This window comes from Mirounga leonina, unplaced genomic scaffold (genome assembly GCF_011800145.1).
Source record: "Mirounga leonina isolate KUSES-001 unplaced genomic scaffold, KU_Mleo_1.0 Mir_129, whole genome shotgun sequence".
In the NCBI taxonomy this organism is placed as follows: domain Eukaryota; kingdom Metazoa; phylum Chordata; class Mammalia; order Carnivora; family Phocidae; genus Mirounga; species Mirounga leonina.
The window spans coordinates 68,080,890-68,107,655 of record NW_023270323.1 but is presented as its reverse complement, the minus strand read 5'-3'; the positions used below and the strand labels follow the sequence as shown (position 1 = coordinate 68,107,655).

The following is a 26,766-nucleotide window of genomic DNA, read 5'->3' as shown; positions in this document are numbered from 1 at the left end:
TTCCCGCGGAGCAGGGAACCCGACGCGGGGCTCGATCCCAGGACTCCGGGATCATGACCTGAGCCGAAGGCAGACGCTTAACGACTGAGCCACCCAGGCGCCCTGCTATGTCAGTTTAATTTTCAGGTCCAGCCAGAGACCCTAAAAGGGTAAAGGAGAAATTTTACCTCCTCTACAATGTTAAAGAACATAGGCAAAGAGGAGCTGATCTAACAAGGGCATCAAGAAAGAATTCCTTTGGGAAATGAAATCTGAACTGTGACCTGAGAGATGTGTAGCGATTACTGTGTGGGCAGACACTGCTTGTTTCCTAAATAACATCCAGTCTCCCTTTCATTTGAGTTTTAGAACCCAGATTTTCATCCTGGGTAGCAGCCCTTCCTACAGATAGGGATGGCCAATGGGTTGTAAGCAGAAGTCCTTGAGCATAGCTTCCAAAGCATTTTGTAAAGGCAATGACTCAGCGGGGGGGGGGGGGGGGGGGGGGGGGGGGGGGCTTTGTCTTTGCCCTTCCTCCTATCCTGAAGGCAGAGATAATGGCTGACTTTCCAGCAGCCAGATGACCTTGAGGATACAAACTCTCCATTAATGAGTGGGAGAGGCCCTCTCATGTAGTCTTTCAACCCCCACTTGACCACATAAGAATAGGTCTTGGACCTGGAACACTTTCTTACCTAGAGATAGAGAATCCACACACCCTGAGCTAGACTCATCACCTTGTATGGGCATATCTTTCCCTGTTTCAGGCTCAGTGTGTGTTCCTTTGTTCTTCTGAAGCATGTGTTTCCATCAATGGCCCACAGGCCTGTCTCCAGCTTTCAGTATTCCAGACTCCACTGTGGAAGGGAGGGGTCCTGCTACTGAGGCAAGAGAGGGGTGCTAGTGGTTCAGTCGCCCCGCATTGGCTCTCAGGGAAACCCGTCGGCCATGAGGGACGGCCCCCCACTACTGAAGCTGACCTTGCTGTTTCTGCTCTATGGGAGTAAAGCATTGCTCCCTCCAGCTCTTGACTGCATTGCATTTTTCTTTGACAAGCCCGATGCCAAATGCCGTGGGCAGAAGTGCTCAGACTCCCACTCTGGATGATAGGCAACACATGTCATTTGCTTAACACTAAATATGGTAGAGCAGAAAGACAGAAGAAATTTGAGCCTCGGATAATTTTAGGCAGCCTCTGTACCAGCCTTTGTCTTCTCTCTCATGAGAAGATAAGTCTCTAATATGGTTTTTTTTTTTTTTAAGATTTTATTTATTTATTTGAGTGAGAGAATGAGATAGAGAGAGCATGAGACGGGGGAGGGTCAGAGGGAGAAGCAGACTCCCTGCCGAGCAGGGAGCCCGATGCGGGACTCAATCCTGGGACTCCAGGATCATGACCTGAGCCGAAGGCAGTTGCTTAACCAACTGAGCCACCCAGGCGCCCGTCTCTAATATGTTCAAGCTTCTGTGTAAGAATTTCTTCAAAAATGCACACAAAGGTACATAATAGTAAGGGTTATGGATGCCTGAAACCACAGATAGAACTGAACTCTAAACAACATCCCTATGATGAAGTTTAATTTCTAAAAAATCAGCCACAGTAAGAGATGAACAACAATAACTACTACTACTAATACAGGACAATGATAACAATATACTACAATAAAAGTTATGTGAATGTGGGCTCTCTCTCAAAATACCTGCTTGTACTGTACTTACCCTTCTTTTCCTTGTGATGATGTGAGGTGATAACATGCTTGCAGGACAAGATGAAGTGAGGGGAATGACGTAGGCATCATGATGGAGCATTAGGTTAGACGTTCCATTAGACCATCTGGTCAGGATCAGCTGCTTCTAGACCGCCTTTTGACAGAGGGTAACTGAAACCACAGAAAGTGAAACTGCAGATAAGGGGGACTACTGTACGGGACTGCATGGGCCTCTCAGGTTTGCTGGCGTCCCAGAACCTCTTACACCCTCCCCCTTTGGTTAGGGAATACCCCCCTTGGGAGTCCCACCTCTTTAGGGAGCAGCCAGAAGCTTCACTTTCCCAGCAGGTGGGGGCAGGCAGGTGGCCCGACTCTGCAGGTGGGGCCACCCTCCGCAGATTTCAATGCAGAGGAAAGCAACCTGAGGAGGGAAGCCGCTGTGGGATCAGCATTGCTGGTAGGTTCGAAGCAAAGGGAAGACAGATGTCGCTGGTGCCATCTCTTCCTGCTTCCCGCTATCTTGAGTCTGGATAGGAAGCCTCCACCCCCATGCAACCATGAAGGAACGGCCAAGCAAAGAGGAAGAACACCAAGGCAACACAAGTGGCTGTAACATTGGAAAAACCTATCACTGGACTTGTTATTATATGAGAAAAACAAACTGCTGTTTGTTTAGGCCTCTGTTAGTCCAACATTCTGCAGCTTGCAGCTGAAATTGTTCCTAACTTAGGGCAAAATTACAAACAAGCAGTGCTAGGTGTTGTCATGGAGATGCAAATGCAGGGCCTCTTTCTTGACAAATAGGATGAAACATGCTCTGCTGCTGTGCTCCTTAATCTTGGGAGCATTTGAAACTCTTGAGCTCTCAATCAGTAGGCAACCTCCCTCCTTCCTTGGCTTTGGTGACATTACACCATTAATGTTATGAAGCTGAGCATGGTGTTCAACGCCAGAGCTATCTATAGGGGTTTCCAGCCAGGAGACTCTCAGCACACAAATCTATAATATAAGGGGTTGTGCCAACTTCATGGGTGTGTGATCTGTGTAGTTGCATGGTCCCCACACTTAGTAGGGCCCAACACTTGGTTTAATGATCTGCTGTCATCATCTTGTAATTCTTTTTTTTTTTTTTAGGATTTTATTTATTTATTTGACAGAGAGAGCACAAGCAGGTGGAGTACCAGGCAGAAGGAGAGAGAGAAGGAGGCTCCTCGTTGAGCAAGGAGCCCGACGTGGGGCTCAATCCCAGGACCCTGGGATCACGACCTGAGCCAAAGGCAGACGCTAAACCAACTGAGCCACCCAGGCACCCCAATCATCTTGTAATTCTTTTTTTTTTTTTTAAAGATTTTATTTATTTATTTGAGACAGAGAGAATGAGAGAGAGAGAGAGCACATGAGAGGGGGGAGGGTCAGAGGGAGAAGCAGGCTCCCCGCCGAGCAGGGAGCCGGATGCGGGACTCTATCCAGGGACTCCAGGATCATGACCTGAGCCGAAGGCAGTCGCTCAACCAACTGAGCCACCCAGGTGCCCGTCATCTTGTAATTCTTGATCGTTTTGAAGAAGGGGCCTCACATTTTCATTCTGTGCTGGGCTCTGAAAATTATGTAGCCTGGCCTGGTAAAAGACTCTAACATACTAATGAACCATATCAGAAATATGGCGCCAACTTCCTCAAATTCCTCCCACTTTGATTCTCATACATCTAGTGCAATATAAATTGATGACTTCCTACAATAGTGCATAATACCTTCAAATGAAAATCAAACACGCCTCACAATGCTACTCTTCTTTGTGAATTTATTTTTTGTAATACAAATGTGTAAGGTTTAAAAAATATTTTCATTGAAGGACTATTAACATATGATGTTATATTAGTTTAGATGTGTATGGTTTTCTTTAAAAATTTTATTTTTTTTAAGTAGTCTCTACACCCGGGGCCTCTGGGTGGCTCAGTTGGTTAAGCTGCTGCCTTTGGCTCAGGTCATGATCCCAGATCCTGGGATCAAGTCCCACATTGGGCTCCCTGATCAGCGGAGAGCCTGCTTCTCCCTTTTCCTCTGCCTGCCTCTCTGCCTATTTGTGCTCTCTCTTTATCTCTCTGTCAAATAAATAAAAACCTTAAAAAAAAAATTGTAACCTCTACACCCAGTGTGGGGGTAGAACCCACAACCCAGAGATCAAGAGTCACAGGCTCTACTTACTGAGCTGGCCAGGCACCCCTAAATGTGTGTTTTAAGGAGCAGTGGCAGACCACATCCCCCTCCTTCAGACCAGCCCATTTGACGGTTTATCTGTCTACAGTCACCATCAAAGGAAACCAGATAATGCTGTGGCATCGTGATTTGTGTTATTAATCTAAATTCTGAACTTCCAACAAGCCTCCACAAGAATCTGTCCAGTTTGGAAAAGAAAAAAGAAAACCAAAATAAGCATGAGAACCAATAAGAAGTGGGAAACACTTCAGCTTGAAACCAGGGTGGCAGAATTGAAATATCTTGAGCAAGGCTTTTTAATATTGTCTGTGTGTATTGGTTAGAATTCAATTTCAGCTGTTGTAAGAAAGGACAAAATAACAGTAGCCTAAACAAAGTAACAGTCAGAAATGATTCACTGACCAGACGCTGTTGGTGACCAGCTTCCTGTGTCTTGTGGTTTACAGCTCCTCCCACTAAGTCTGCATTCCAGGGACAGAGAAGGAGAGAGGACAAGGAGGAAGGCTCCCTCTTCCATTTTACAGAAATCTTAAGGCTTTTTTCAAGGAACTACTCTCTGTTTTTCTCCTGCCCCATTAGTTGCTACATTTTATTCTCTGAGCTGGTTCTTCTTTGTTCCAACATCTTTATGTTAAAGGCCCTTAGAGCTCAGTCCTTGGTACTTTGCTTTTTCCCCCTTCTGTCCATCTTCCTCCTTTCATGGACTCATGGCTTTAGGTACCATCTTCATGCCAATGACTCTCAAATGTATATCTCCAACCCAGAACTTTCTCCTGAACTCCAGACTCATACATCAAGCTACTTCCTCTACATCTCCACTTGGATGTCTAGTGGACGTCTTACCAACCCTGACCACCGCCTACAAACCTGCTCCACCCAATTCCTTGTTAGTCGATGGCATCTTAGTTCCCATCCTCACTGATGGCAACTTCTTCCTTATACTTGCTTGGACCAAAAACTGGAGTCATCTTTGACTCCTTTTTCTCACACCCAACCTCCAGTTCATGAAGAAGTTCCGATGGTCCCACTTCATTTATTTTTTAGAAGATTTTATTTATTTGTTTGTCAGGGAGAGAGCACAAGCAGGGAGAGCAGCAGGTAGAGGGAGAAGCAGGCTCCCCGCTGAGCTGGGAGCCTGATGCGGGGCTCAAGCCCAGGACCCTGGGATCATGTCCTGAGCTGAAGGCAGACGCTTAACCAACTGAGCCACCGAGGCATCCCTCCACTTTAAAAATACACCCAGAACCTGACAATTTCTCAACAACTCCACTTCAGCACCCTACCCTGAGCCACCATCAACTTTGATCTACATTTTTTAAAAGTGGCTTAAAACTACAATATTTATTATGCTCACATCTTCTGTGGGGTAATAATGTGGACAGGGTCTAGGGAGGATGATTTGCCTCTGTTCCTTGACGTCTTAGCAAGAAGACTCAAAGGCTGTGGCTGGAGTCATGTGAACTCCAATTCTTACCCCTCTGGAGCTTGATTCTGGCAGCTGCCTCCAGGACTTCAGTTCCTCTCCTCTTGGCTGTTCCACATGGTCTATGGGCCTTGTTGGACTTCTCAGCAGGGAAGCAGTATTCAAGGAACCGACGGTCAGTTCTTTCCACTCCCTAGATGTTTAGCCTTCAGAGTCAGATTATTCACTGGACATCTCTCTTCTCCGTGTTTCATCAGTAATGTTTATAGTACAGACTATTTATGGTTTCTAGAACACAGTATTCATCCTGCAAGGACTTCAGCTTTGGAGTATCCTTCACCCAAGTTTCAAAAGTCTGGCTGACTCCATCCTGAGGAGGAATGAGGAGAAGAGGCACTCACTCCTGAGATGTGAATCAATGGAATATGTCATCTAGAAGCTAGATTGCAGGTTTATTATAAAAGGACATAACTCAGGAACAGGTGAACAAGATGCATGGGGCAAGATATGTGGGAAGGGGCGTGAAGCTTCCATGCCCTCTCCGAGTGAGTGGTCACTCTCCCTGAATTTCCATGTGTTCACCAACACGAGTGCTCCAACTCTGACCTACATTATCATGTCTATAAACAAGATTCGCATTGCATAACAATTTACAGAGTTGTGAAAGAAGTTCCTTGGAATCTGAATCAGGTACCCCAGAGGAGCCTGTTCACAATCTCTCTGGACCATGCACAAGTTTCCAGGGAAGCATAACTTTCCCCTACCTACACTGCTCAACTTTTTGTACGCTTCATGCCAATCTCTATCAATTGTACTAAAGCATAGCTTTTATTTCTCCCAGTTCCTACAAAGTACTTAATGAGTCCATGTGAACTCCCACATCAATTATAAACTCTTCCAGCCTTTCAAGATCCTCTTTAATCCAGCATCACTCTGTTTTATAACCACCTTTCATTCCAGGCAGGCCTGATCCCCATACCCCAAGCCAAGCCAACACCCTCCCTCACACTCCTCCGTATTTTCATGTCCTCCTCAATCATCTATATCCTTCTCATTCTACTGGCTCATTTCAAGTTTTTTTTGGTTTTGCATTTATTATCTAAAGACCACAAGGGAGGCCTGTTCTTCAGTTATCAAAGCTATATCCACTAGACCTTGATCATACTTTCATTCAAACATTATATGCACACCTTGTGTATGTGTCAGCTACTGTCTACACTCTAGATCTAGGCATTGGAAATCAAGAGACAAAAGCCTTGGGGGAAACATACAGTGAGCCTACAGGTAATTAGTTCTTTGAAACAAGGGGCTGTGGTAGCAAAGGAAGTGCACATAACCCACAGCTGGAATGTTATAGAAGTTTCCTGAATGGCATGCCATCAGACAAAGTCTTAGTCAAGCTGAGAAGGGGGCAGAAGGAACTGGGGCAAAGGCACACATCACTCAATGAAATACTGTCTGTTTTTATCTCTTACATTCATGATATATCTTGCTTCTACTACATAATAAAGTCCTTGAGGCCACAGACATTTAAATCCCCAGTTTCTAACAAAGAACTTAGTGAACACTTTGTAAACTTAAGGTTTGATTGATGGCTAAGTCTTATATCCCAAAGTGGTCAATAACAGTTTCGTAAGGACAAAAGAGTTATTTGGGGGCTATGAAATTTATTTCTCCCTTACCCCGTTAAGTATATGAAAATGTAAATGCTGTGGTCCCTGAAGCAAACTGCAGTTGGTGTATCCCCACCACCACCCTGTGCCCTAAGCTAAAAAACAAAGATCCAGCTAAAATAAGGATCAGACAGTGGTGTAACATTAAGGATAACTTCCCTTATGCCTTCCTCCTTGTGCTTCCCAATGTTCTCAGAGTTGCATTCAACCATGTATTTTTATTCATTTTTAGAGAGAGAGAAAGAGAGAGGACACAAGCATGAGTCAGGGGAAGGGCAGAGAGGGAGGGAGAAGGACAAATGGACTGGGCTGAGTGCAGAGCCAAGGCGAGGCCAACCTCTTGACCCAAGATCAAGACCAGAGCCACAATCCAGAGTAGGACACTTAACCGACTGAGCCACCCAGGCGCCCCCATGTATTTTTTTTTACAATAAAAATTTTAAAAACCTTTTTTAAAAAAGGAAAATTGTGTTAAAACATTGAGCACTATTCACAAAGCTCCTATTTTCCAAAACATTTGGGCTGTCTTACATTATTACACCTCTGGACCACATGCAAGTTAAAAAAAGTTCCAGAAAAGGATATGAATAAAAATAACTCGACAGGAGAGCCTCTACTATGCGGTTAGACCTCTACAGGAAAACCCCTGCTCTCCTATTTCTCCGGGGTCCCCCGGAGCCCCGCCTCCATCCCCGCCCCTCCTTATATGACGTAACCGAGACTCCGCCCCTGTCTAGTGCGCCTGTCTGAGAGCCCGCCTCTTCGCTGCAGCCCGCACCGGCACACGCACGCTGGCACGCCCCTGAGCCTCCACCAGATCCGCGCGTCCATCCCAGCACCGCCCAGTGTGCGGGCGCGTGCCTCCCCGCTCCGCCCCCTGACATCTGCCCCGCCCCCCAGGCGCACGCACGCTCGGTCCCGCCCAAGCTCGTCCGAGTTCAAGCCGGTCCGCACCCAAAAGCCACGCCCCTGGTGGCCTCCCGCCACGCCCCTGACGCCCGCCAGGCACCTCCCTAGCCCCGTGCCCCGCCCCCTGAGCGCGCGCTCGCTGCCCCCGAAAGCCCCACCCCCAGGCAGGCGCCCGTCCCCCCAACGCGCCACGTGCTCGCTGGAGGGCGGCGCAGGGGCCGAGCCGGGAAGATGTTCTTGCTGCCCCTTCCGGCTGCCGGGCGAGTCGTCGTCCCACGTCTGGGCGTGAAGCGTTTCTGGGCACGGGGTCTCGCCGCCGCCGACATGACGAAGGTGAGAGGCCGTCACGGGAGTCCGGCTCCGGGCGACCGGAGCTTCGGAGCGGGTCGAGAACCCGGCTCCGAAGTGCCCTGGCTTTGCCGAGCTGGCCTTCGCAGGGGCAGGTGGCTTTGGGCCGCCCATCCCCCTGGCTGTTTGCCGAGCGTGTCCATTCTTCCATCTTTTGCTTGGGGGAGTGCTAGGTTCCGAACGCCGGCCGAGAGAGAGTGATAGCTGTGGCGACCGTGTCCTGAGCTCGCACTCTGTGCCATGTCCCGAGTCCTTGGTTTGTTTAGTCCGCGCCGTGCGCCAGGGAAGGACAGTGCCGGGGGTGTTGCCACCGTGGCGAGGACGGAGCCCGCGTTTGGTGAGGTGCAGCGTCCTCTGAGGCCCCGGAGGCGGCCCATCTCGGGCTCCACTCCCCCCAGCCCCCCGCAATACCCCTTAAGTGGAAGGCCAGGACAACGGGTCCTCCGGGACTAAACTAACTGCCTGCAAGAGTTTCTAGAGGAAAAATAGCGTCTCTCTAGGGAAGAGGGCTTTGCACAGGGACCCATATCTTTGTGAAATTAAAAGGAGAGCGTCTTGGAGGAGAAAAGCTTTTTCCATCTAATTGAGCTCAAAAAAATTATGAAGGTCACTATTGGGATGTGGAGGATCTGGAAAGGGGAGTGAATGGTTCGGTGAAAGGAGCACAAGCTTGGGAGTCATGCTTAAGGACCAGGAAAAAAATGGCCCTGGCAAGGAATATTCTGGATAGGGATTGAGCTCAGGCCTCCAGCGGTATCGCAGGTGGCCAGGGGACCAGATACCTTGTCCTGTGTTCTTTCCATTACTGTGTAACATCGTTCCCAGGTGGCAGGTGGGTCCTGTGTCCTCAGTTCCCCACTTGGTTCCACCGAATTCCGGGCAGTGGGCAGTCTTAGGAAAATTAGCATCTGGAAAAGTTACACCAAGGAAGTGTATTTTTTTGATGAAGAAGAGAAAGGACGCTGTGTGCTCCCATTACCGGTGTGATTTTGTGGAAAAGGTGTAGGATTGTCGGAGAAGGTAATCAGGATTCTTGCTCAGTTCTGTTGCACGTGGGCTAGTAGGTCAGACCAGGTTTCTGTCTCCTGGTCTATGGGAAGAGGAGTACGTGTTCTTTCCACCTCACAGAGTTGCCGTAAGGCAGAAAACATTTTAAAGTCAAAAATTGCCGTGCAAAGACAAATAGTGATTCCCAGGTTGACTTCTTTCTTTCGGTTCTTTGAGGCGTGACAGGATGAGCTGCTAGGTGCTGGGCACAGGGCTCTGCTCTCTGTGAGGATGCCTCTGTGTGAAGATGCATCCTTCTTCTTTCAGCCTAGGAATTGGCCAGAGTGCGGATTTGTATTGGCAACTGCAGCCATTGGCTTTACTGTGGTAGCATCCCAGAATACCTGAGATTTGCGTTTGAAGATTGTAGGGAGGGGAAAACTTCCCTCTACTCTGCTGGGTTCTGTGGCTGGACCTGGGAATTAAACGGATGTATGACAGGTTAACAGGGAAAAGTGTACAAAATTTATTTGCTGTTTTTACATGTACATGGGAATCTTCGAAAGGAGAACGAAGACCCGCAAGCCTTGAGCTGTCTGGACAGCTTATATACCTTTTTAAACAGAGAACGAGCAATTGTGGGGATGTAACAAGACAAAGGGGGTTGGGCTGGGGCAGGAAATTGGGGGACAGTGACTAGGAAGTATACTGGGGAAATTAATGGAAGGTAAGGGTTATTTTAGTAGGTTTGTTTGTGTGGATCCATTTCTTAGTACAGGGAGAGCACCTTTCTTACAGGAAATTTTTTGCCCTGCTTTTAGGTAGAAAGTGGGATATCAGCCCTTCCTGCACCTGCTGTTTCTCATGTGCCTTTAGTTCAAAATAATCAATATGCCCAAGTGGCATATTTTGGGGTGGCATGTTCTGAATCCCTTTGAGGTCTAACTTGGTTAAAAACGGATTTGTTTTCTTAAACAAAACACCTTTCTGCCCTTCTTTATTTGGAAGCAAAGAAAACCCTTTATGCTGTGAAAGCCCTTTCTTGGGAGGGATCATGAAGACCCAGGACAGGTAGTACTTGCGGTCTTGCTTTGGCAGGAATTTGAAACATTTAGGCAGGATGTGAGTGTAGCTGACTGCCCAGCACCTGCTTCTTTTTTGGCTTTGGCCTTGAGGGGAATTTGGGTGGAATTATTTGCTTCTTCTGGAACGTGGGGAACTCTGAGTCCCCCTAGGGGATCTATTCTAATTATACTCATTTTTTTTTTCCGCTTGTTCTTTCTCAGGGTCTTGTTTTAGGAATCTATACCAAAGACAAAGAAGATGATGTGCCACCGTTTACGAGTGCAGGAGAGAATTTTGATAAATTGGTGTCCGGAAGGTTGAGAGAAATTTTGAACATGTAAGTATTCGCCTATGGGTTCCAGTTTTTAAAATGCCCTGAAACCGAAAGAGAATTTTTTTCTTATGCTTTATTGTTAGTAGATAAAAATTAAGGGAAGTAAGTTGGCCCGTATCTTCTCAGTGGAAGTGAAAGTATTTGCCCCTGGAATGCACTTTGGTACTTTGCCTTTGAGTAGGGGTGAGTCTACAATTCTGGGAAGTAAGGCCACTTCAAATCAGAAACACGTTGTGAGAGACTGACCTAGAAAGATCTGGAAAGTACCAGATTTCCTCAGCCCACCCTCATTCTACCCGCCTGCCTTCCCACCAGCCTGTCTGCCTGCTCTAATGCCCCTTCATTTATGGGGGACAGCCTGTCCCTAGACTAGCTCAAAACAGCTTACGGGTACAGCTCCTTTCTTGGTGTGCCTTGAGTTTCAAAGTCTCAAAGTGAATTACCTAAGGGTATAGTTAGACTACAGATTCTAATTCAGTAAATCTGGGTGGGGCCTGCTATTGGGAGCACTCAGAATAGATACGATTTAGAGGAGGTACAGAAATTGGGAGTTTCGACTCCTGAGCTGCAGGCCACGTTTGGCAGAAAGAGAAGTGTCAATTTAAAGCGACTGCAAGTACATATTATTCAGATTATAGATAACCTGTTGGAATGTAGTCTAATAATTATAGTAATTGTTGAATCCCGGGGTGATAGAATTTGCATCCCTTCTCAATTCCCAGTCCTTCACCAGTAGACTGCCTTCTCAAGTGCCGTGATTAATTCATTAATCCAAAATCCACTGTTTGAGTACAGCACAGCCTGGCCTTCCTGACAGATAACTATTAGCTGCAGCACCAGGGCATCCAGTCCTCTGACTATAATTATTTTTTGCCACCTCCTTTGTTTGGAAATTGCCCAGTATCCCATCTGTACAGAACCCCACCCACCCACCCCAACAGCCTCCAAGCTGAACGCTGCAGTCAGGTTGGCCATTACGAAAGATGGGAGTTTCGGGGCAGCCTTCATCCCCCTCTGTAGCTCAGCCCCCTTCTGTATCCACACATTACCCATCCAAGGCGTTGCTCTCTGTAGTTGTTTTCAAATAGGTTTGTACTAAATCCCGTGTGGAAGTTTGCTAAATGATTTTTGAGCTAGAATTAGAAGTGCTGCATCTGAAAAATCTGACCTGAGAGAATTCTGTATTTTGATAAAAACATAAATGCAGCAAATTCACAGAAGCAGCAGAGTATTGTAATCACGCAAAAGATATGTATATGTCACTTTCCAAAGGAGCAGAGACAACTAGTTTTTAAATATTTCCTCTCGTTTTAGATCTGGACCTCCTCTGAAGGCAGGCAAAACCCGAACCTTTTATGGTCTGCATGAGGTATGAGATGAAGATAAGCTTTATTTGGCAAAGCCTCAGTGGGCCCCTCCTGAGTGCCAAGTAATGTGGCTGCACAGTCGTGCAGAAAATTTTGTATCTGATTGTGTGTATGCTTTTATTCCTGTGTTAAGCCACAAATATTACTTAAGGTTGTAAAGAGGCAATTAGCTGTTAAGAAGCACTGCATCGCGGTCTGTCGGCTTTCGTTGTTCAGTTTCCATAGTTGTGGCACAGGCTTACGTAGAATTATTTGCAAGATTATCCTCACTCTACCTTTTAAACACAAGTGATACAATTTTACCAAGATACAGGGTAAAACAAAACAACGAAATTTCACCGGGAGGTTCCTGTGTGGAGGTGAAGGTAATTGTGTGGGAGCTCACAGACCTTTCCCCGCTGGAAACAGATGTTTTAAAGACATGATGTGGTTGGTTGATCTTGTGCATGTGTCGAACAGGACTTCCCCAGCGTGGTGGTGGTTGGCCTCGGCAGAAAGGCAGCTGGAGTCGACGACCAGGAAAACTGGCACGAAGGCAAAGAAAACATCAGAGCTGCTGTTGCAGGTGATTCCACTTTTGAAGTTTAAGGTTGATGGAGAGTCTCGAGGATGTCCTCTTTAAGATTGTCTCTTTCCGCTCGCTTGGTCCTTGTAACCGTCACCACCCCCCACCATGTTCACAGAGAAAACACTCATCTGAGCAAATGCTCGGTTTCCCTTACACGGTATGCCTGGCCTTACGTGGATACAGAAGGTTAGCTTTTGGAATTTTAGTTTTGTTATTTGCATAGCTTGTGTTTGCAAGTTCACAACCATTAATTGTTCTCTCATGCAGTATTGACCCCAGAGCTCTATGTTACCAGAAAGTTATGGTGGGTTTTTTCCTTTTTGTAATACAAACCTCGTGTTGCCTGACTTTTAAATGACGTGGAATCCTCTTACTTGCAGTTAGAGGAAATGGATGCAAAGTGTGGGGTGCTTGGATGGTAGGTGTCTGTCCCCATTTGCCACGTGCATGGTTTACAAGTTGAGATAGATGCCACTGAGTCACTTCGGAGCTGAGCAGCAGAATGTGGCCTTTACCCAGAGACTATGGTTAAAGATGCTTTGAGAGACATTGCTGAGGCGGTGATAATTAGCTTGATTGATCGTTGGCCCTGTGGATATCATCTCTGTTTGTTAAATCTACTTTCAAAGTTCATGTTGAGTGATTCGTTCATAACTTTTATTTGAGACTTTTTGCTAACCTGATCTTCATAAAATGCTGTGTTACTAATGGACTTTACTCAGTTCTTTGGATATAATTTCAGTGTCATCATTCCTCTGCCATTTTTAATCTGATAAGCTCTTGGTGACTAGAAAGCTTTGTCAGGAAATTCTGGTGTTTCAGAAGTTGTACAATAATAGCAGCCACTTCTGAGGCCCCACTCTACCAGGAGCTGGGTCAGCCCTTTTATCTATGAGTCTGTCCTCCCACTGTCTGTCAGATGTGGACACATCCTCACTTTGCAGAAGGAGGCTCAGAAAGGTCAAGTGTCAGCTGGGATTTGAACCCCAGACCTCTTGTTTTCTCAGCCCACAATCATGCTTCTGCCTTCCACTATTGGGTTGCTTCTGACTGACTCCCATTTTTTCTGGTTTTTCTCTGTCCCTTTGAAGCGGGGTGCAGGCAGGTTCAAGACCTGGAAATCTCTACCGTGGAGGTGGATCCCTGTGGAGATGCGCAGGCGGCTGCAGAAGGAGCAGTGCTTGGTCTCTTTGAGTATGATGACCTAAAGCAGAAGAAGAAGGTTGTCGTGTCAGTGAAGCTCCATGGAAGGTGATGGAACAAAACCAAGATTAGGGTTGCATTTCCTGATGTTCAGATAGTCAGGCCTTTGGGTGTGAGCTGCCTGCTTCTCAGTATGGGCATGCCACATGGCTTGTCTGGGACCTCCCCCATCACCTCAGCCATTTTACGAGTGTGGTGACTGTCCTCACATTCTGCTCCTGGCTTTTGCCAGGTACGTATTTCAACCCGTGGCTTCCTAGGCCCCTCCATGCTTGCTGGTTACTAGGAAGCCAAACCAAGTTGGCTCTCTGAAGAGGGGAGAATGTGACAGACAGGTCCCAGCAAGTATTGATACAAATAATTTCCATTTAGCCAGTATCTGTTGGCCCTGTGTCAAATGCCAGGATATACAGATAGAGGGCTTAGGGTCCTTGCCCTCATGGTCTAGTGGGGAGGGTCATTTTTCAGCAGACTTATTGAGTACCTACTACATTGCAACCCTATCTTTCCTGGGTTCTAGGAGATGACGCCTCTGCCATCAGGAATAGACAGAGGTGAGACCTTCAGGAGATGGCGCTATGAGGACAGTGGGCGTCTTGATACAGCCTGGGGGTGGGCAGCTGTGAGGGAGTGGTTTGGGATGAGAGCTCTGGGACCGCTCAACCTGGCTTTGAACCCTGGCTCCCCAATTTGCTGGCTGGGCAACTTCAGCGAAGTGACCAAAATCTCTTGTTTCGCTTTCTTCATTTGTTCAGTAGAGCTGTAATCCCAATGTCATAGCGCTTTTATGGTGATCGAAAGACACTGTCAAGTGCGTGGCACATGGCAAATCCCCCATTTCTGTGCCACCTGTATTAATTCCTGTTGTGCATAAGAAGATCTGAGATCGTGACACACATGCCCATATCTTTTCTTTTAAAGCTGGTCCTTGCCCTTTGGTGCACTTGTGTTCAGAGCCCTGACCCGGGCAAAAAGGAGGCAGAACGGCCTTCACTTTCACATCAGGACTGTTGCAGTGTGCTTGCTCCACAGCAAGCCCCTGGGGCTGCATCATCCCTGCTGCAGTGAAGGACACAGTGGGCCTTTGAGAAGATGGAAACCTCTTTTTTTTTTTTTTTTTTTTAGAGATTTTATTTATTTATTCATAAGAGACAGAGAGAGAGAGAGAGAGAGGCAGGCTCCCCGCTGAGCAGGGAGCCCGATGCGGGACTCGATCCCAGGACCCTGGGATCATGACCTGAGCCAAAGGCAGATGCTTAACCATCTGAGCCACCCAGGCACCCAAGATGGAAACCTCTTCCATTGGTTTGTGTGTTAGAGTTAGGGCTTCAAGGACCCATCAGTCCACCTCTTTTTCATGCACATGAAATGTGGAATGCTTCTGTTCTCTACCTCGGCTCAGCCAGGGCCCTGTTTTCTAGCTCTTTGTATCTGCTGCCCTGGGTCAGAGCAGAGAATGATCCAGGTCCTGTGTGTCCATTTTGCACTTGGGGTCTTCCCCTTTTGTTTTTATAGGGTAAGAGCCCTCCTAGCTGCAGCACAGTCAGTATCTTGAGAGGTTGTCTGACAGTGACCTTGTGCTTTCTTCCACCAGCGGGGACCAGGAGGCCTGGGAGAAGGGCATCCTCTTTGCTTCTGGGCAGAACTTGGCACGGCACTTGATGGAGACTCCAGCCAATGAGATGACACCAACCAAATTTGCCCAAATCATTGAGAAGAATCTCAGAGGTGCTAGTAGTAAAACAGAGGTCCACATCAGGTAATAATGCAGGGAATAGGCAGGGAAAAGGGGTACACAGAGGATCCTAGTCAAGGAGGCTTCTGGAAGAGCCGGAGAGACTTGCCAACGAAAATGGTGCCTAAGCAGAGTCTGGAAGATGGCCATCGCAATTAGATGGAGAGAGAGTAGGGCAGGGCATTTCAGGTGCAGACTTGAGTGTGCAGTGGCCCCTTGGGAAACTACCAGGGCTTGTGAAGCCAAGGAAGGATTCAGGCAGCGATGAGGCGGGTCAGACGGGCAGAGTTTAACCCATTAAACAGACAGCTGCTCTTGTGTAGATGGCTGTCAGTCAGAGAAATACAGACGGGACTTCCAGAAGGCCAGGGCTTTCATAAAGCATCAAGTACTAAGTTTGTACAGCCTTGCTGCTTTTAAGTGGTGTTTTCATTGTCCTCCCTTCTGTTTTTATGTTCTTTCCCCTCTGAAGTCTGGTGGCCATCTCCCCATGGCAAAACCCTTTTAATGATCTTAACGAGTGGACAGGCAAGTGTAGGGAGGAGCGCTCCTTGGATGTAGTTTTTACTGCTTTGCCTGTTGGAGTGTAGGATTTCTCTCCTGGCCTAGTTAACTGTGGCCAGAATTCAGTACAAAGACCTTTGTACCCGTCACCTGCCAGGGATAGCGATATGGCATTTCTTTTCTGGTTGGCATTACAGACTGTTCCCATTGGATCACCCCCTGTGATCCCGTGTTTAAGTATTTACTAGCTTTCCCACTTCAAGCAGACATCTCAGACTGCAGTTGAAACCATGAGAAGCAGTGTGACAATGCTGAAAAGATCAAATTCCAGCAATTCTAAAACAGCAAAGAACTGTGATACTTTAGTGCAGTCATTGGAGTGTAGCTTTGTTGGATTTTTTGTTTTCTTTGTTTTTTTTGTTTTTATTGGTTGGTTTTTTGGGTCATTTTTAGAAATACAAAAAATAAAGTACTGCACCCTGTAACTGCTTTTAAGCATCCTTTATGGTCTCAGAGCTCTGCCAACTTTATCTTACGTGAAACTGTAGATATCAGTAGGTTAGGAGGAACAAATCAAGCAATAAGTACTTATTGACTCTGTCCTGTTACCTGACATTGTATTATGTATTATGGGTGAATTCTCTTAGTAATTCGTTTTTTTTGGGGGGGGGGACAGCAAAACAAAGTTTGAGCGATACAGCAAAGTGACAGTATAAAGCTTCCAAGGAGGGAGGGGACCCGAAGGCGTTGCCCTCTTAGTAATTCTGTAGCTCATCTTTTGACAGATGTATCAGTGACCTCATTTTGTTTTTGTTTTTGTTTTTTTAAGATTTTATTTATTTGAGAGAGAGAGAGAGAGAGATAGCAAGAGAGAGAGCACGAGCAGTGGGGAGAGGGAGAAGCAGGCTCCCTGCTGAGCTGGGAGCCAGACGTGGGGGATCATGACTTGAGCCAAAGGCAGATGCTTAAACAACTGAGCCACCCAGGTGCCCCAACCTTGTTTTATAGATGAGGAAACAGGCTCAGAATCAAGTGGCCCAAGCATATTCAGAAAGCAAGTAGGATGTGATAATTGAAGCATTAACACGTGTATATGTTTTAAGAGTTTTACACATAAATATTTTCTAAGTTATTTTGAAATAGAGATAACGAAGCATATTGACTTTTCTCCTTTTCTGCACTGTAGACCCAAATCTTGGATTGAGGAACAGGAAATGGGATCATTCCTAAGTGTGGCCAAAGGATCTGACGAGCCTCCAGTCTTCTTGGAAATTCACTACAGAGGCAGCCCCAATGCAGGCGAAGCACCCCTGGTGTTCGTTGGGAAGGGGATTACTTTTGACAGGTACCTCTTTATGTCTCTGTGCTTTGTATTTGGTGAATGCTTTGTATGTACTTGTATCGTTTATGTGAAGTTTGCTTCATAAGCATGGTGTTCGGTCCAATCTTATATGTTACTTTAAATGTATTAAGCTGCCGTTTATAAAATGCTTACTGTGTGTTAGAGACTCTGTTAGGCATCTTACATGTGTTATCCTTGATCTTACTCCTAGGAGTTAGGCACACCTCTGCAGGTAAGGAAAGCATGGCTTGGAGAGGTGAAGTATTTGCTCAGAGCCCTATAACTCATGCATAGGGTCAGAAGTCAAACTCAGGTCTGTCTTTAAAATGACTAAGATCTTTCCACCGTACACTTTGATTTTCCTGTGTGGATATTAAAGCTCCCTTGTGTGGATAATGGGGTTGGAGCTGTTTGGATCATGCCATTGCCCCTTCGCTTGATTCCAATTGCTTTCTTTAACTGACCAGCCTAGCTCCCATTAATCTTATTAAACCATAAGTATTCCTTAGAATTGGGACCTGTCTGGTTATTTCAAGCAAGGAGAAGCTGAGGTGGAGGAGGTGGTATAGGTCTGTATTTCCCGTGGGAGGCATTGGCTGCTAATTAAGCATGAGGGTTAAAAAGGATTACTTGGCCAAAAACTAGGGTAGATAAAACACATGAGATTTTTGTTCTTTTTTTTTAACTACAGGACTTCTCAGGGCACAGAATGTAGCATTTTCTAGGCTTCCTTTGGGAGGGAATTTATTTCTCTTGGGACTCATGGTCCATGGAAATTACTTTGGAAAATGGTTGTACAGATCCGTAAAATCTGGGTGTCTCCAGTACATGTGGGCACCCATTCAGATGCTCTGTCTGGAACGTGAATGAGTGCAGCCCTCACAGGAATGCTTCCAGGTGCCGTGAGACCCAGCCCAGGCAGCACTGGCTGCCAGTGGCATCTTCCTGATGTTAGCATCCTCTGTCTTCTACCCAGAGGTCCACCTTCTCTGCTTCGAAGCATTAGTCTCCAAACAATCATTCTGGCCCATCACTAAAAGGTTCAAGCTTCTATTATTCACAGTATGCGTATTGATTTTTAAGTTACATCCGTATGCAGTCATAGACATAAAACTTAAGTGTCTGTCGTAAAGCACGACAGCAAATAAAAATTAGAGTGAAAGTTAGGCTGTTCTTAATTGTCTTGCTAATTGTGATGATTTTATACTGTCTTGGGCTAATATCACGATGCAGCATTAATGCTCAATGTGAAGTTTATGGTTAATTTAAATCCATCCTTGAATTTGTGCTATGAGAATATTTTAGCAAGGAAGCCTGACCTAGTCTTTGGGTTTAGAGAAAGCTTCTTCAAAGGAGTGACAGGTTTAGCTAAAGAGGGGAATGGTAGGAGGAGTTAGTGCAGCAGGGAGGAGGGCAGGGAGGAGCTGCAAGGTGAGAAGGACAAGGGAAGGCCTGAGGGAAGGCCTGCAGACAGGAAGCAGGCTGAAGCAGAGCGAGGTGGCGGGGAAGGAAGCACACAGCGGGTGGAGACGGGGGGCAGAGATGGGTGGTTCTGGGCCCGGTTGCCTTTTGGACTTTGCTCTAGGAATAACTGGAAGTAACTGAAGGGTTTCTAGCCAGGAGAGTCTGTGTTTTCTTCTCTAAGTGTTACAGTTTTAGCATTTAAGGCTATGATCCATTTTGAATTTTGGTGCGTGCTGTGGAAAGCATTGTTTTTTTTTTTCTTTCCATATGGATGTCTATTTGTTGCAAAGCTGGTTGTTTAAAAGACTATCCTTTTCCATTGAACTACCTTGCATCATTGTTAAATCAGTTGGCCATATTATTGTGGGGTCTAACTCTGGCCTCTTTGTCCTTGCCCCCAGGACCTTGCAACCAAGTGTCTAATGAGTACAGCTTTGTCTTGACATGTAGTAAGGAGTCCTCCAGCTTTGCTCTTCTTTTTCAAAATTACTTTAGCTGCATCCTTTGCACTTACATATCAATTTTAGAATCTGCTTATGATTTTTTACGAGCACACACAAACACACACACAAAGCCTACCGGGATGTTTGTTGAGGTAGATATTTTTTATTTTGGTAAAAATGGTAGTTGTGTGAGGAATGAAATGAAGGGGGTAAGACTGGTACCAGGGAGACCTGAATTTATAGGAGCCGTGGCAGACAGCCCAGTGACTTGATGGTGGCCTCACCAGGATGGATGCAGTAGAAAAGAAATGGGTGGATTTGAGAGAGATCTAAAAGGTGAGCGGTGGTAACTGCTGCTCTTTGGTGGTTACTTTCAACTGTAGTCCTATGCATGGAGAGTGAGGCAGATGCGAGTAGACAGAATGACCTCATGTACTGGTGTGTTCCCCGCCCCCCACCCCACCCCATGGGGTTCTCTCTGGACTTCTTGAACCAAGAGTGTGCTGCTTTTCTTATTCTGAGCCAGTGGATCATCTTTAATTCTAGGTGTAATTGACAGCCATCTAATTATCAGGTGCTTCTGAGGCGAGTGAGAATTAGGACTTAATGTCTGAGGAAAGCAGACCTCTGTGCAGGGAATAGACTCCGGAGTCGCCAGGGCAAGTCAGCAGCGGATCTCAGTGAGAACTTACAGTCAGAGCCCCGGCCCCAAGCTCAGGCTGTGAAGCAAGTGGCTTCTGGACTCTTGTAGACTGGAAGCAGAAAAGTCACTCGGTAGTTATAGAAGCCTATTCAGGGGAAGTAGTTCGGGTTTTTGCTAACTGAAACCCTTCTTAGCTCTCATGTTTGAACGCTGTCTTTTTTTTTTATGTTATGTTAGTCACCATACAATACATCATTGGTTTTTGATATGGTTATCCACGATCCATTGTTTTCGTATAACACTCAGTGCTCCATGCAGTACGTGCCCTCCTTAATACCCATCACCGGGCTAACCAATCCCCCCTCCCGCCTCCCCTCTAAAACCCTGTTTGTTTCTTAGAGTCCATAGTCTCTCATGGTTCATCTCTCCTTCCAATTCCCCCCCTGCATTTTTCCCTTCCTTCTCCTAATGTCCTCCATGCTATTTCTTATGTTCCACAAATAAGTGAAACCATATGATAATTGGCTTTCTCTGCTTGACTGACTTCACTTAGCATAATCTCCTCCAGTCCCATCCATGTTGATGTAAAATCTGTGTATTCATCCTTTCTGATGGCTAAGTAATATTCCATTGTATATATGGACCACATCTTCTTTATCCATTCGTCTGTTGAAGGGCATCTCGGCTCTTTCCACAGTTTGGCTATTGCGGACATTGCTGCTATGAACGTTGGGGTGCATATGGCCCTTCTTTTCACTATATCTGTGTCTTTGGGGTAAATAACCAAGAGTGCAATTGCTGGGTCATAGGGTAGCTCTATTTTTAAATTTTTTTTTTTTTTTTAAAGATTCTATTTATTTATTTGACAGAGACACAGCGAGAGAGGGAACACAAGCAGAGGGAGTGGGAGAGGGAGAAGCAGGCTTCCCGCGGAGCGGGGAGCCCGATGCGGGGTTCGATCCCAGGACCCTGTGATCATGACCTGAGCCGAAGGCAGATGCTTAACGACTGAGCCACCCAGGCGCCACTATTTTTAAAGTTTTGAGGAACCTCCACACTGTTTTCCAAAGTGACTGTACCAACTTGCATTCCCACCAACAGTGTAAGAGGGTTCCCCTTTCTCCACAACCTCTCCAACATTTGTTGTTTCTTTCCCTGTCCATTTTTGCCATTCTAACTGGTGTAAGGTGGTATCTCAATGTGGTTTTGATTTGGATTTCCCTGTTGGCTAATGATGATGAACATTTTTTCATGTGTCTGTTAGCCATTTGTATGTCTTCAGAGAAGTGTCGTTTCATATCTTCTGCCTACTTTTTGACTTGATTATTTGTTTTTTGGGTGTTGAGTGTGAGAAGTTCTTTATAGATCTTGGATACCAGCCCTTTATCTGTAGTGTTATTTGCAAATATCTTCTCCCGTTCTGTCGGTTGCCTCTTTGTTTTGTTGACTGCTTCCTTTGCTGTGCAGAAGCTTTTTATCTTGATGAAGTCCCAAAAGTTCATTTTCCCTTTTGTTTCACTAGCTTTTGGAGATGTATCTTGAAAGAAGTTACTGTGGCCAATGTCAAAGAGGTTACTGCCTATGTTCTCCTCTAGGATTTTGATGGATTCCTGTCTCACATTGAGGTCTTTCATCCACTTTGAGTTTATCTTTGTGAATGGTGTTAGAGAATGGTCGAGTTTCATTCTTCTGCATGTGGCTGTCCAATTTTCCCAGCACCATTTATTGAAGAGACTGTCTTTTTTCCATTGCATGTTTTCTCCTGCTTTGTCAAAGATTATTTGACCATAGAGTTGAGAGTCCATATCTGGGCTCTCTGTTCTGTTCCATTGGTCTATATGTCTGTTTTTGTGCCAGTACCATGCCGTCTTGGTGATCACTGCTTTATAATACAGATTGACATTGGGCAACGTGATGCCCCCAGCTTTGTTTTTCTTTTTCAACATTTCCTTGGCGATTCGGGGTCTCTTCTGATTCCATACCAATTTTAGGATTGTTTGTTCCAGCACTTTGAAAAATGTCATTGGAATTTTGATTGGGATGGCATTGAAGGTATAGATTGCTCTGGGTAGCATAGACATTTTAACAATGTTTATTCTTCCGATCCATGAGCATGGAATATTTTTCCATCTTTTTGTGTCTTCTTCAGTTTCTTTCATGAGTGTTTTGTAGTTCCTAGAGTATAGATCCTTTACCTCTTTGGTTAGGTTTATTCCGAGGTATCTTATGGTTTTTGGTGCTATTGTAAATGGAATCGTTTCCTTAATTTCTCTTTCTACAGTTGCGTTGTTAGTGTATAAGAAAGCAACTGATTTCTGTGCATTGATTTTGTATCCTGCCACATTACTGAATTGCTGGATGAGTTCTAGTAATTTGGGGGTGGAGTCCTTTGGATTTTCCACATAAAGTATCATGTCGTCTGCGAAAAGAGAGTTTGACTTCTTCTTTGCCAATTTGAATACCTTTTATTTCTTTTTGTTGTCTGATTGCTGTTGCTAGGACCTCTAGTACTATGTTGAACAATAGTGGCGAGAGTGGGCATCCTTGACATGCTCCTGATCTTAAGGGAAAGGCTCTCAGCTTTTCCCCATTGAGGATGATATTTGATGTGGGTTTTTCAGAGATGGATTTTATGAACTTGAGGAATGTTCCCTCTATCCCTATGCTCTGGAGAGTTTTTTTTTTTTTTTTTTTTTAAGATTTTATTTATTTATTTGACAGAGAGCGAGAGAGGGAACACAAGCGGGGGAGTGGGAGAGGGAGAAGCAGGCTTCCCCGCGGAGCAAGGAGCCCGATGCGGGGCTCGATCCCAGGACCCTGGGATCATGACCTGAGCTGAAGGCAGATGCTTAACGACTGAGCCACTCAGGCGCCCCTGCTCTGGAGAGTTTTAATCAGGAAAGGATGTTGTATTTTGTCAAATGCTTTTTCTGCATCAATTGAGAGGACCATATGGTTCTTCTTTTTCCTCTTATTAATGTGTTCTATCACATTGATTGATTTGTGAATGTTGAACCACCCTTGAATCCCGAGGATAAATCCCACTTGGTTGTGGTGGATGATCCTTTTAATGTATTGTTGGATCCTATTAGCTAGGATTTTGTTGAGGATTTTGGAATCCATATTCATCAGGGATATCAGTCTGAAATTCTCCTTTTTGATGGGATCTTTGCCTGGTTTGGGGATTAAGGTAATTCTGGCCTCATAGAATGAGTCTGGAAGCTTTCCTTCTGTTTCTATTTTTTGAAACAGCTTCAGGAGAATAGGTATTATTTCTTCTTTGAATGTTTGGTAGAATTCCCCAGGGAATCCATCAGGCCCTGGACTCTTGTATTTTGGGAGGTTTTTGATCACTGCTTCAATCTCATTACTGGTTATTGGCCTATTCAGGTTGTCAATTTCTTCCTGTTTCAGTCTTGGCAGCTTAGAGGTTTCCAGGAAGGCCTCCATTTCATCCAGATTGCTCAGTTTATTGGTATTAGTTGTTGATAATAATTTCTAATAATTGTTTCTATTTCCTTGGTGTTAGTCATGATCTCTCCCTTTTCATTCATGATTTTATTAATTTGGGTCCTTTGTCTTTTCTTTTGGATAAGTCTGGCCAGTGGTTTATCGATCTTATTAATTCTTTCAAAGAACCAACTTGGATCTGATCTGCTGTGTTTCTGGTTTCTAATTCATTGATTTCTGCTCTAATTTTAATTATTTCTCTTCTAATGCGTGGCTTAGGCATCATTTGTTGCTTTTTCTCTAGTTCTTTAAGGTGTAGAGTTAGTTGGTGAATTTGGGATTTTTCTATTTTTTTGAGTGAGGCTTGGATGGCTATGTATTTCCCCCTTGGTGGGGGGAATGCAGTATCTCATAGGTTTTGGACCGATGTGTTTTCGTTCTCATTGACTTCCATGAATTGTTTAAGTTCTTCTTTGATTTCCTGGTTGACCCAAACATTCTTGAGCAGAGTGGTCTTTAGCTTCCGAGTATTTGAATTTCTGCCAAATTTTTTCTTGTGATTGAGTTCCAGTTTTAAAGCATTGTGGTCTGAGAATATGCAGGGAATAATCTCAGTCTTTTGGTATCAGTTGAGACTTGATTTGTGACCCAGTATGTGGTCTATTGCGGAGACAGTTCCATGTGCACTTGAGAAGAATGAGTATTCTGTTGTTTTAGGGTGGAATGTTCTGTAAATATCTATGAGGTCCATCTGGTCCAATGTATCATTCAAAGCTCTTGTTTCCTTGTTGATTTTCTGCTTAGATGATCTGTCCATTGCTGAGAATGGAGTATTGAGGTCTCCTACAATTAATGTATTGTTATCAATATGACTCTTTATTTTGGTTAACAGTTGGCTTATGTAGATGGCTGCTCCCATGTTGGGGGTGTAGATATTTATGATTGTTAGATCTTCTTGTTGGACAGACCCTTTAAGAATGATATAGTGTCCTTCTGTGTCTCTTATTACAGACTTTAGTTTAAAATCTAATTTGTCTGATATAAGAATTGCTACCCCAGCTTTCTTTTGAGGTCCGCTGGCATGGAAGATGGATCTCCATCCCTTCACTTTCAGTCTGGATGTATCTTTAGGTTCAAAATGAGTCTCTTGTAGGCAGCATATGGATGGGTCCTGTCTTTTTATCCAATCTGCAATCCTGTGCCGTTTTATGGGAGCGTTTAGGCCATTCACGTTGAGAGTGATTATTGAAAGATATGAATTAATTGTCATCATGTTGCCTGTGAAGACGTTGTTTTTATAGATTGTTCCTATAAATTTCTTTTCTATATCACTCTTGGGGTCTTTCTCCTTTTATAGAACCCCTCTTAATATTTCTTGTAGGACCGGCTTAGTGGTCATATATTCTTTCAGTTTTTGCTGGTCGTGGAAGCTCTGCATCTCTCCATCCATTCTAAATGAAAGCCTTGCGGATAAAGTATTCTTGGCTGCATGTTCTTCTCATTTAGTACCCTGAATATGTCTTGCCAGGCCTTTCTGGCTTGCCAGGTCTCTGTGGATAGGTCTGACGTTATTCTGATGTTCCTCCCTCTGTATGTAAGGAATCTCTTCCCCCTAACTGCCCTTAAGATGGTTTCCTTGGTTGTAAGATTTGCGGGTTTTACTATTAGATGCCGGGGTGTTGATCTTGGGAGGGGTCCTCTCTACCTCTAGGACTCGAATGTTTGTTTCATTCTCCAGATTAGGGAAGTTCTCAGCTACGATTTGCTCAAATACATCTTCTAGTCCTCTCTCTCTCTCCACTCCCTCCAGGATTCCAATTATTCTGACATTGGAACGCTTCATGGTGTCACTTATTTCTCTGATTCTATTTTCATGGATTCTGAGTTGTTTTTTCCTGGCCTCCTCTTTTCCTTTTTTATCTATTATATTGTCTTCCAGGTCGCTTATTCGCTCCTCTGCCTCAGTTACCCTAGCTGTTAGATTATCTAGATTGGATTGGATCTCACTGATAGCATTTTTAAGTTCTGCCAATTCACCTTTCATTTCTGCCCTTAGAGACTCTATGTTGCCATTAATTGATTTCTCCATTCTAGCCATTGTCTTCACAATTGCTAGCCTGAATTCCATCTCCGACATCTTGGTTATATCTGCATCCATTTGTAAATCTGCAGCATAAGTCATAATCTCTGAGTCTTTTCTATTTTGGGGGCTCCTCCTACTAGTCATTCTGTTGATGGATGTTTGAGGGAATGTATAGAGTCCATATTATTGACCAGAACCCAAGCAAGATGCACCTGTTTTCTTGGGACCTTAGGGTTGCTGGCCTCTTGTTTTCCCAGCCTGTCTTCTGCGGGAGGGGCCTGCCCCGCTGTTACTCAGGCAACCCTGTTTGGGTGGAGTTGCCCTTCCCCCCTGTGGCGGGGAATGGGCTCAGCGGGAATCAGTTTTGGGGGCTTTTGTTCTCTGGCGGCTTTCCCTGGCTGCTTTCCCCGAGTCAGAGCAGAAGAGTCAGAGCAGAAGAGACCGTTTCCAACCCTCTGCCTCAGAGCAGAGAGATTGCAGTCTGTTCTTCAGTGAGCTCTCCAGGCCACACCATCTCCGTTTCTGTCCGTGCTGCTATAAACTGTAGCAGCCTGGGTTGTGCGCCCCTCCGCAGCGCTCCCAGTCCTGCCTCCAGGTCCGGGCACGTCTCTGCCCTTTGTGCTTCTAAAACCGCCAGCCGCTCCCAATTCACAGTGCGCACGACCCCCCGCTGCTCCAGGTTCCCGCCCCAGGGGCTGCCCTAAAGTCCTTCCCCAACGCTACCGGTCTGCGAGTCTGTGCCTGTCCCCAGCGAGCGAGGCTGTCACTCACCAGCGGTGTAGGATCCCCACGGCCAGGCACCCTCCCTCTGCCATTTATCCTCCAATATCTTTCCGCGGAATCACGGCTCCACGCTTCGTACCTCAAAACCAACTGCCTGCGATATTCTGTTTGTCGAGATCCAGATCTTCTTACATCTCAGGCTGATTTCGTGGGTGCTCAGAGTGGTTTGGTAGATATCCAGCTCAATTTCGGGGACCAGTTGAAATAGGGTCCCCTACTCTGCCGCCACCTTTCCCCCCTCCCTCTTGAGCGCTGTCTTTAAGGCTTTGGGTGAACTCTCGTTCTTTCTTTTTTTTAAAGAGGTTATTTGAGAGAGAGTGTTAGAGCATGAACAGAGGGTGGGGAGTGGGAGAGGGAGAAGGAGGCTCCCTGTTGAGCAGGAAGCCTGATGTGGGGCTCGATCCCAGGACCCTGAGATCATGACCTGAGCCGAAGGCAGATGCTTAACTGACTAAGCCACCCAGGCGCCCCTGGGTGAGCATCTTTCTTGTGCCTCTTCCTGATTCAGTTTGTATTTTGCCATCAGGATGAATCACC

General features: G+C 45.6%; 1 protein-coding gene and 1 long non-coding RNA gene across 2 annotated transcripts in view; one reads left to right on the top strand and one right to left on the bottom strand.

The window, feature by feature from the left end:
* Positions 1–1,519: 1,519 nt before the first annotated feature.
* LOC118010283 lies at positions 1,520–7,660 on the bottom strand. The gene is made up of 4 exons (XR_004679164.1): positions 7,533–7,660; positions 5,380–5,698; positions 1,998–2,109; positions 1,520–1,859 (listed from the first exon to the last, which is right to left on the bottom strand). It is a non-coding gene; the product is annotated as an uncharacterized LOC118010283 (long non-coding RNA).
* Positions 7,661–8,100: 440 nt separating this feature from the next.
* The window catches only part of LAP3 (leucine aminopeptidase 3), a 29,664-nt gene continuing 10,998 nt past the window's right edge, over positions 8,101–26,766 (top strand). Inside the window, exons 1-7 of the mRNA XM_035005244.1 lie at positions 8,101–8,243; positions 10,532–10,647; positions 11,959–12,013; positions 12,471–12,576; positions 13,671–13,830; positions 15,377–15,541; positions 17,208–17,366. Of these exons, the coding sequence (XP_034861135.1) occupies positions 8,142–8,243; positions 10,532–10,647; positions 11,959–12,013; positions 12,471–12,576; positions 13,671–13,830; positions 15,377–15,541; positions 17,208–17,366 (863 nt within the window). The 5' untranslated portion in view covers positions 8,101–8,141. The remainder of the gene's footprint in view (positions 8,244–10,531; positions 10,648–11,958; positions 12,014–12,470; positions 12,577–13,670; positions 13,831–15,376; positions 15,542–17,207; positions 17,367–26,766) is intronic.